The sequence below is a fragment of the Lepidochelys olivacea genome (genome assembly GCF_965140295.1).
Source record: "Lepidochelys olivacea isolate rLepOli2 genome assembly, chromosome: 18".
NCBI lineage: Eukaryota > Metazoa > Chordata > Testudines > Cheloniidae > Lepidochelys > Lepidochelys olivacea.
In genome coordinates, this window is record NC_140428.1 from 17686248 (window position 1) to 17697049 (window position 10802).

Sequence of the window (10802 nt, forward strand, 5' to 3'; positions counted from 1 at the left end):
GGTCGTGTGATAGCCCAGACAGCTGGGGAGGATAGGTCATTTTCTTGCCTTGTCTGGTTCCCCCGTCTGGCTCACTCTCTCTCTCTCTCCGCCTCTTCAGCTTGTTGATTTACGTTTTCACCAGTTGCATTGATGGGCATGAACCTGGTAGTCCCCTTGCAAACAACAGGCTAAACTCCCCATGAATGTAAATGCATAATTCCATAGATTTTTGCCTGATGCCTTCATAAGCAGCCATCAGTGTTGTATTTTGTTTCCCTCTTTATACATAAGTGAGAGAGGCCCAGAGAATTTTATATTATCCCTTTTGTATTTCATAACTCCCTCTGTGGTCACACTGTTCCTCCTCCTCCACCCTTTTAAAAATACTTCTTCAACAGTAAATTAAAATCTTGTGAAATTTCACACATTCTGTCTTTCTCTTCGAGTCTACAGAGCAGAAATTGGAAGTGGCTCCCAACCAAGCTATGAAAACAAGATGACACTGAACACAGGCTAACTTCAGTTTTGCAAGCTTGGTGGGGGTGGTGGGGATCATTGGGACAGGGTGAAGCATAGAGACCTGCAAGCACTGGCTTGTCAAGGCTACCTTTTAAAAGGGTGGCTTTTAAGCAGGGGGGCTGTTGGGTTGGCTAGGAGAGCATTCTACATTCTGCCATTTATTTATTCAGACTTTTGGCCGTAGTGGATCTTTTCTTGAAGCATTTTAAAGTTGAAGACCTATTTCTCCTTGCCCGCAACCTCCTCTGTGAGCCAAGGTTTCCAGCAAAATGGCTCTGGCTCAATCTCGCCTGCTCTAAAAGCTCTCTGCATCCTATCCCCCATGCATAGTACTGAAGTTCTGCTTCTTTTCTTTCCTCCCGAGTGTTGTCCTCATACAACCCCAGTGAAATGTGAGTGTCTGCCCACTTAGCTTTATCATTGCATATCACAGCAAGACCGTATGTAGTATGTTTCTTACAGCAGCTTTGCAAAAGGGTTAACTAGAGAGATTTGAATTTTTGTATCTTCTGGTTACGCCTTTGGAACAAATGGGTGTGAAAAAGAGGGACAGGCAGATTCAGAGCTGGTTCAAAGGCAGTTCAGGCACCTTGTTTGATTGTGAAGCCAAATGGAACACAGTCAACAAACCTCCAAAGACACAGTGGTCCCTTCAGAAGCTCCTTACATCTCTATATCTGTATGTATTTCTGGGTGTGTGTCTAAATAAAGATACATAAAGATCACAGGGGTTTAAAGAACAGCATTCGTTTTAAATTTAACCCATTAAGGAAGTTGGCTGGAACCCAGGTACAGTCAATTTTTATCCATGTTCGGCTGTACTTCAAGTGTCCTTTGTACTGCAGGAGCAGTGTAAATGAGAATCAGGCCCTGTGCTGATAATGAAGTGGCTCATCTTGTCCAGCGAGGAAACTTTCTTCAAGTGCTTTATTGTGGGCAGGGAATGCTGAATGCTCTGTCGTCTTGTGCTGTCATCCAGTTGACTCTAGGGGTTGCGTTACGGGCAGTTATGTAATTCAGTCTCTGGACCTTTTTGTCTTTCAGCACTTGGTCACCCAAAAGTCAAAGAGAGCTAAAATCCTAAAGATGCAATGTATTACTTCTTTAACCCTTTTAAAAAAAACAACAATCAGTTAAAAAAAATACCAATCAGTTCACACTAATCATCAAAGGGAGTGCAGTGGCTGAAAGCTTGAGTCACAGAGTCACGTAAGATCTGTATTTCAGAAGATTTTCTACCAGCATTAGCAAATTGCTCAGAAATGACACCATCATTAAGGCTAAAAGCCTTTCCTGTTATGAGCCCAATTTTCTAATCTCTTATGCAGAATAACCCACTTAGGAGGAGCATTTGGCTCTGAGAATTTCTTCTCTCTTCTATGGTTTAATACTGGTTATGCCATGTTGCGTTAGCCGTGTTGATCCCTTAATCCTGAATAGTAATTTGCATTAAGAATGTTCTCTTCTGTGGGGATTTCTGTGTGGTGAAAACTGCCTTGTGAGCATAAGCAACCTACAGATTTTCTTTTCTTTTTCCTGCTTTGCCTACCAGCTCATGGGGAGGTCAGTGCCATTAAAGTCTGTAGGAATACACGCTGTCCTGTAATTTCACTTTTGTAAAATGACACGTTTCCGATGGCTCGCAGTGATATGGACAGAACCATCCCTTGGGTAGGGTGAATCAGGGCGACCGCTCTGGGCCCCGCACTTCAGGGGACCCCGCGGGCTGCTGCAATTGGTCCCGGAAGACATAGGCATGGGAACTAGAATGTTGCTGTCAGCTTGTTAAATAAATGCTGAATGAGAGCTTGCATGTATTAATTGCAAAATAAATAAAGGTAACAATTGAGGTTTCTGATTTAAAATGTCCTTGTCAATGTGTGTTTAGAGTTCTCACAGCCCCATTGCAGATGCTGACCCATTATATTGAGCATATGGCATAGGAGCTGCAATGTCCCCAGGACAGCAAGTCTGAGACAAAGTTGGTTTAGGAATCATAGGGCTTGAGTCTGTGGCCTTCCTTCGACAAAAAGCCTGTTGAACTCACTAAATGGTGAGTCTCCTTGCTCTTGTGGGTTTAACTGAAAACCACCACATTGTTTTATAATGAGCTTCTTGCTTAATTTCCTCCTCTTTGGTATAGTATTGGCTTCTCCTCCTCCTCCATTCTCTTGAATTGGGAATTCACCTAGAAGAGTGGTTTCCAAACTTTTTAGGCTGGGAACGTCTTTCCAAATGTTGTAGTCTCCTGCATACCCCCATCTGAGATAGCGTCATAATAGACCTATGACTAGGTTGCCAAGTCTGACAAAATAAAATGCTTTGTCCGCCATTACTGAATTTTTCTCGCGTAGCTCCTGATGAGAGCTTACGGACGTACCCCAGTCTGAAAACCATTGACGTGGAATAATAGCTTATAAATTGTCAGCATTCTAAACTGTTACTTTCCATGTGTCGGCTAGACTGTATTTTACCTTACCAGGGAGCAGAAGCGCTAACAAAATTTAGTTGTCAATGTATGACCAGCAATAATATGCAGTATGTATATATGGGGCAATGTTTTTAGGGTTAAACCTAACCCACTTCCCTGAGTTCCACCCCATGTCTGCATGACAACATTAGGATTATATCAGAGAAACTGTGTGTGTGTTGATGGCTTGTTTGTTTTAATTGCCCATGTGCCTGGCATATTTAATGATCACCTTATGCCACTGGCCAATCATTTGGCCCAGAGCTCCGATTTTCTGCGCCGACTGTTACACAGCTTGCAAATAAAAAGCCTTCACCTGGACATTGTGCGTCAGTCACCATCACGATGGAGTCACTTAACGCTGGCCACCAGCATGACCACCACCACCGTAGTTCCCTAGACCCATGTGTTACATAAATATTTTTGTTTAAAAATCAGTGGAGCCCTAAATGAAACAATGTGACAGGACTGGCACTGCAAATGCAATTAAATGAGCCGTGTCGAATTGTTCAAGTTAGAAACAGATTTTAATTACAGTAGATTCAAAACAGGAACAATTTTTACTTGAGCAAATGTTTCTCGCTGCAGATCATCCTGTGGGGTCGAACCGAGAAGTGCCTTAAGGAAACCACAGAGGAGATTAGAAGGATGGGAACAGAGTGCCATTACTTCATTTGCGATGTGGGAAACCGAGAGGAAGTCTATCGGCAAGCCAAAGCTGTCCGGGAAAAGGTTGGTCTGTGTGGTGGATCCAGTGATGGGCAGAGCTTAGAAAATCCCCTAACCAATGGCAAGTGGGAAATGTTCTCTGGCGGCTTAGGAAGAAGGGCAGCTATACATTCTGCATCTGGCAAAGGCCTGGCCCTGTCCGTTTCTTGCTTTGATAGTAGGGAATAAAGGGCCTGATTCTCCAATGCCTTCTGACCTTGCTTTGACATTTATATCTGGGCAAAGAAGTTACGAAGTGCTACCAAATCAGAATTCTCTATCCACTCACACCAGGTGTCCATTTGACACCAATTTTGTACAGAGGAAATACTTGCACAAAGTGTAAAGACAGCAGGGAATAAGTCCTGGTAGGTCTTACGCTGGATCCTGACACTGTATCAAGAAGCTGAGTGTGGAAGGAGCTGTGAAAGAGCAAATATCCCACCACGGAGCCAGCCTCTCTTCTCTTGAAATATCTAGGTCAGTGGTTCTCAAACTTTAGTGTTGGTGACCCCTTTCACATAGCAAGCCTCTGAGTGTGACCCCCCCTTATAAATTAAAAAAAACCTTTTTTTACATTTAACACTATTATAAATGCTGGAAGCGAAGAGGGGTTTGGATTGGAGGCTGACAGCTCGTGACCCCCCTATGTAATAACGTCGCAAGCCCCTGAGGGGGTCACAGCCCCCAGTTTGAGAACCCCTGATCTAGGAGATATTATAGGACTGAAACTGAATTATAAAATGCAAGTTATAATAATATATAAGAGAATCCTAATAATAGCCCAACAAAGGCAACTGGCTGTTGATTTGGGGGGAACTTCTTTTAACTATAGATCTATCGCTAGTCCTTCTCATGCTCCTGGCCGTCTTTCCAGCTGCCTTTCTCCTTTTGAGTGTCTCTTTGTAGGGACAAATGTTTTACACCACTTTGTCTTTGTTTCAAAACGGTGTAGAAGTTCATTAGTAGCCAAACAACATGCTACGAAACTGCCTGGAAAAAAGAACCATGGAGAAGTCATTTGTGCAAATGTTAAGTACCTGTGCTTCAGCTACTTTAAGCTACCTGGGGTACGTTGTAGTCACCAGAAAGATTACAAAGCCCCGTGTGGCAGGAACTCAGAAGAGGCCATGGATTCACACTTCAGTAAAAGGACCAAAGTGACTGCTGTATTTGTGAAAAGAGATGTCCACTGTAACCAATCAGCTGCCCCCTTTTTCTTTTTGCAGGTGGGTGATATCACCATCCTAGTGAACAATGCTGCTGTCGTTCATGGTAAGAGCTTGATGGACAGCGATGACGACGCTCTACTCAAATCACAACACATAAATACCCTGGGACAGTTCTGGGTAAGATAAGCTCCTGTATCCAGCGTATTCAGACTTGGAAATGAGAGTGACAAATTACAGCCAGTAAACACTTGGCTGCTGCTATACTTTTCCAAACGATGCTTGGTAAGATCAGCCTGACATGAAAACGAGCCAGGAAAAACAATGTGAAAGGCAAAGGCCAGAGGAGAGAAGTCTGAGGAAAAAATTGAGTTTGACAGATTCCCTCAAATTGATTTCAGTTACTTCTGCTAAAATACCATATTAAAGGCTTCCAGTAATTATAATGCCTCTGATGCTCTTTTAAACTCACCCTGTGACTTACAAGAAAAACTCTGATTTCCTTTGAGAAATCCCAGGCGCACAAAAGAGAGTTTCTCTGTTTGATGCACATCTGGAACATGAGCAAAACATGACCAGATGCATGGCTGCGTTGTTCAAGGAAGAGAGCTTGCATTAAACTCATTCAGTTTCTAATTAGATCCGTTAAAAACTAATGTACTTGTGTTGTTCCTCTCCATGTTGAAGTCTTTACCCTAAATAATGTGCATCTGAGCAGAACAGGGCATGATCTTTATTGCCTTTTATTTTGTGCACGGCTTAGGGTTGTGATAGCACAGGTTTGGTTTTGTTCATGGGAATCAGGTTAACTGAGGCTTTTTGGAACCACTCACAGAGCAGCGAGGCTCCCTTCAGTATGAAGCGGGGCCTGAAGCATGGAGTTTGAATGTAATTACTCCGCATACCCCTGAACAACGGAAAGCACAATTGGGCCCTGCATCACTAGGCTTGTTTTCTTAGTGGCTATAATTCCTGTTGTGTCTCTCCTTTGTGAAGTTCTTTTTTTAGTTTCTCTCTCCGTTCCTTTACAGACCACCAAGGCCTTCCTGCCACGCATGCTGGAGCTGCAGAATGGGCACATTGTTTGCTTGAACTCTGTCTTGGCCTTGTCAGCCATCCCTGGTGCCATTGACTACTGCACCTCCAAAGCCTCTTCCTTTGCCTTTATGGAAAGCCTGACCTTGGGATTGCTGGACTGTCCTGGAGTGAATGCTACAACAGTCCTGCCATTCCACACCAGCACAGAGATGTTTCAGGGCATGAGAATAAGGTCAGTCCAGGGGAGATGGTGTAAATCATCTCACTGAAATTAATCAGCTGAACATGTTCGTTAATGCTTGGGGTTTTTTAAAGAGAATTTGATATCTGATCTGGCTGCCTGTGAGCAGAGGGGTCAGTCTAGGCCTCCTGAAGCCATCAGGCTGGTTCTTCTGATTTGCTGGTACACTCCTAACGTGTGCAGTTCAATTTGCCCTTCCTATGGGAGGGTGTCTTCCAGGCAATTGTTTCTAGAGAGAAAATTAGAAGTGACTTTTGCACTGGGAGCCAGCTGTGGACATCAGAGCAGAGGAATCAAACTGATGTCTGAGGTTGTTCAAAGGGGCGAACAGTCCTACAAGTTGGGAATCCACACGACAAGTTCCTAGTTCCTTCTTTATTCCTGTTGAGGGGCTCAATCCTCCCCCACTGGAATGAATGGCGAAAAGTTTCACTGACAGCGGTGAGAAGGGCACTGGACCCTAGCCTGCTCCTACGAAAGTTAACGGTTTTCAAGGGGCTAATGACTAGCCAAAATTAACCCTTTACCAGTGGTGGACCCGTATCTCTTGATATGAATTGCTAACACAGTTCGTGCACCCTCCGCCGTGGTGAATGGTGCAATGTGACGTCGCCGTTGGGAGCTGGAAATCCATGTTCCTGGTATTAAGAGGCATGGGAGCATCTGGTTTTTGTCTTTCGCCTGCCAGTAATTTAATCCAAGAAAAAGGCAGGAGAGAGGAAGAGGAGGGAGCGGCCCCTGTTATGCCCTCTTATAAGATGCAGCATATGCTCCCCTCGGCCTTGGTGCCAGCCCAGCTTTACTGGTTTGGGTAGTGAGTGATAGGACCAGGGTCTCATCCTCTCTCTGCTCCTCCCTGACAGTTTTGTGGGGTGGTTGAATGCTGGCAGCAGCTCAGAGAGCCCAAGGACTGGGATTGTACTGCACCCTAATTAGGTAATGAGTTTACTTCTTAATTTCTTCACTCAGGTTCCCCAATCTTTTCCCCCCACTGAAGCCAGAGACTGTGGCCAGGAGAACAGTAAAAGCTGTTCAGCTGAACCAAGCCTTCCTCCTCCTTCCGTGGACAATGCATGTACTTGTCATCTTGAAAAGGTAAATATTTCACTTCTCTGTGGCTGCCTGACCCACTCATTTTACCCTTTGGGCAGAGATGGGAGGCAACCCCGATTTCTGTCTGCTAAGCCAAATCTCATTTGACAGTTGCACGATACAGTAATTACCTAGGACCAGATTGTCCCCTCCCACAGAAGCCAGAGGGCATCAAGGATGGGGAGAAAACTTTGCACGGTTCCATTTGTAGAGTTGTCTTAAGTTTGTTACATCTGCGTATGTGCCCCCACCCCCCCAATGAGGAAGCAGATCCAGCCCTCAAAACTCACAGATCCCTGAGATCTGTACTGACAATCTGTTTCCAGGAAATTTCTTACTTATTAACCCATTTATCTATTTGATTTTTTTATTTAGTAACCCCCTCTCCAGATTCCAGCAACTGTACAAAATGTATAAAATATACACCTTCTCATTTCTATTTGGAGACCACTCTTTCTGTAAAGCTATGAGAACATAAAAATGTAAACCAAAATTAATTATTTTTATGTGATCAATTTTTTAAGGGAACTTGAAACTGTGTGCAGAAAATGAACCCTAGTCTCGCTCACTGAAATAATTGAGGACAGCACATTTTAAATTTATTTTCTGTGAGCATTGAGACCAGAAACCATCTAAAAATAGAGCTCATCCAATCACAGAACTGAAACATTGCCATGTGACTTATGTCACCAATCGCAACTAAATGACACATCCCAGATTTCAGATAGGAAACCAAAAGTGAACAAAATTCTCAACATATGTTAAATACCTTTGAATACCAAATAAATCTGAGAAAACCTTGCTCCATTCGTGGACACTTTACAACCAGAAGAAGAATGGGCACCTGTCAAATATATTATTTGTTATGAATTATTCATTTAGCTTGTCAGCACAAAAGACAACAGGAAAAAAGCACTTCAATTCTCAACATAAATTCTCAAGATTTATAACATTGAACAGAATCTTGCAATTTAAGAGATGTAGATAAGAACGGCCGTACTGGGTCAGACCAGGGTCCATCTAACCCAGTGTCCTGTTTTCTGACAGTGGCCAATGCCAGGTGCCCCAGAGGGAATGAACAGAACAGGTCATCATCAAGTGATCCATCCCCTGTTGCCCATTCCCAGCTTCTGGGAAACAGAGGCTGGGAATGATGCCTTCTTACAGGTTACGTTGTTCTACCAGGGCCTGTTTAGTAAGCTCTCTCTTAGTAGGAAGAGACTCTATAGCACTTTCTCCCTTAGGGCCAGTCATTCCAGGTTCAGATCAACTTCAGATCCCACCGAAGTTGTTGGAAACACGCAGCTTGCAAGACTGGACCCTTGGTATTTCTGATGGAAAGATGACTGCCTCATGCCACATTATGTGTGTGTGTGTGTGTGTGCGTCTTCTCATTTGAACAGATTAAAAAGTGTGTTTATTTTCTTTCTCTGCAGCATTCTCCCTCGGTCAGCACTTGAAGAAATCCACAAGTTTTCTGGAAGCTACACCTGTATGAACACGTTTAAAGGGCGAACATAGACCTGGTCATACTTAGAGGTCATGGTTCATTCTAAAATGAAGCCAACACAAGCAGCAAAATCCTGACAAGATTGTGAATCAACGGTCTTGGCTTTTAGCCTGCCTTGCTCGTGTGACTTGTGCTGCTGTCAGGCAACAAATTTCTTGCAGGGCATATCCATAGCAACACGACCTTTGCACAGGACCGCATGGCTAGACTGGACTTTTGGGAAGAACAACAAAAACGTTGAGATGTTTGTACAATGTTTAGTTCTTTAGAGTCTGATTCTTACATCCGCTCATAGTTTTATGATTTAATTGTCGTTTTAATTGTACCCTTAGGCTGCTCCAACCAGGGTGCAGCACATCCCTCCCCACTCTGCTCACAGAAACAGGAAGAGCAACTAGTGTTGATATCAGATCAGCTTTTTGAATGAGAATTTTAAAAATGGCTTTGCAGGGTTACTAGCTAAGGTTGTTTATTGGGACCCCACTTTTTTTCCCCGCTCACTGCATTGGGTGGCTGTACTTTACAGCCATTGAAGCAGATTGTTCCGCTCATTCCTTCTGCATCTCTGGACAGGAGCAAATAGCTGGTCCGCTCAGGGGCCACTCAAGAAGCCTGAGTGTGGAAGGACAGCGCTAGCCATAGCAAGTCTTTATTGTTGCCTGTCCAAAGGCTGAAGTGGCAAGCTCAGAAAGAGGAGTGACTAGACATATTTCATGAGATGGACAATCTGAATAGTGGAAGGTCCCGCCTACTGCTGAAATCATATACAGAAAGTAATTGTCCTTCTGAATATTTTTGTTCATTTGTGGTGAAATATAATTTCCTTTTAGCAATAATCCCTAGATTTCCACTCATTTAGTCAGTGTTGGCTTGGGAACAAATTAACCTTAGGGCCTTCCTCGGCACACCCTTATTCATGCAAGCAGTCCTTACACCGAGAAATCCCATTGATCAACCCGCACAGAGAAGGAAATGGAATATGTTCCAAAAAGTAGAAGGATGTGATGCATGGACATGAAATGTGAAGGTGGGAAGCGCAATGAGCAAAGGCCCGATGTAACCCCCATTGAAATCAATGGGGATCTTTCCAATGACTTATGTGAGAGTTGGATCAAGCCCTAAATGAGCCAAAAAGGGGAGGAAGCAGTGAGGTAGAATTCCCAACGAGACATTCATTTTTATTGTTCTTGTTATTTTTTTGTACAATACAGTTTCTTTAACAACCCAGTAAAGTACAGCTACACATCCCCATGACCGATCCATCGTGCAGCACTGGGCATACTACCATGTCCTAAACATAAGAGAACACAACCGAGAGAGGTATTAATCATAACTGCAGCATAGCTTGGCCGCAGGTGTGATCGGCGAGCACCTCAAGAAAAGTGCTTTAAGGACAGTCTTGTGGCTAAAGCACTGGAGCGTGAGGTAGGATTCCTGCCTTCTGTTTGCAGCTCTGCCTCAGACTGCGTGTGTGACCCCCGGGACAAGTCACTTCTCTCATTGTGCTTCAGCAAAGATTGTTGTGAGACTCGGTTCCTTAATGTTTGTCAAGTGCTTTGCAGTCCTCAAATGGTGGGAGCAAAATGTTGTTTGCTTACAGTTGGAGAGGTTACTTGCAAAAAATGTAAAGACGAGAGGAAGAATCCACATAATAAAACATCTGTTTCTAGAGGAGATCTGTGTTTCGTTGGAAAAGCTGGAAGTGGATCTGTGCATTTGGATACTCTCTTTGTTCTATTGTGTAGAATGGAGAGCAAAGAGCTAGATTTGGTGATGCTTTTAAAATCTGACAGTCTGATCCCTGGCTGGTGTATATCCATATAGATTCATCAATGAATGGATTTTGCGAGCTCCACAACCTAAGGCAGTGGTGGGCAGCCCATGGGCCTCATGCGGGCCATGAGACATTTTGCTGATGTTCCCGGCCATTCGGAGCTGCGGGAAGCCCCACGGACATAAGGCCTTGTCTACATTTGAAATGTTAGTGGCACAGCTTGCACCACTGTAGCGCTTCTGTGTAGACACTGCCTACGCTGACAGGAAGGGTTCTCCTGTTGGTATAGCTAATCCACC

At 43.9% G+C, this 10802-nt stretch overlaps 1 protein-coding gene across 2 annotated transcripts in view; it reads left to right on the top strand.

Annotated features, from left to right (window-relative positions):
• Positions 1–10403, top strand: part of DHRS3 (dehydrogenase/reductase 3) — a 48347-nt gene extending 37944 nt beyond the window's left edge. For both annotated transcript variants that reach the window (XM_084651576.1, XM_084651575.1), the window contains exons 2-6: positions 3560–3703; positions 4909–5028; positions 5880–6118; positions 7097–7222; positions 8656–10403. In XM_084651576.1, coding sequence (XP_084507702.1) covers positions 3620–3703; positions 4909–5028; positions 5880–6118; positions 7097–7222; positions 8656–8740 — 654 coding nt within the window. In that variant the 5' untranslated portion in view covers positions 3560–3619 and the 3' untranslated portion in view covers positions 8741–10403. The remainder of the gene's footprint in view (positions 1–3559; positions 3704–4908; positions 5029–5879; positions 6119–7096; positions 7223–8655) is intronic.
• Positions 10404–10802: the final 399 nt, after the last annotated feature.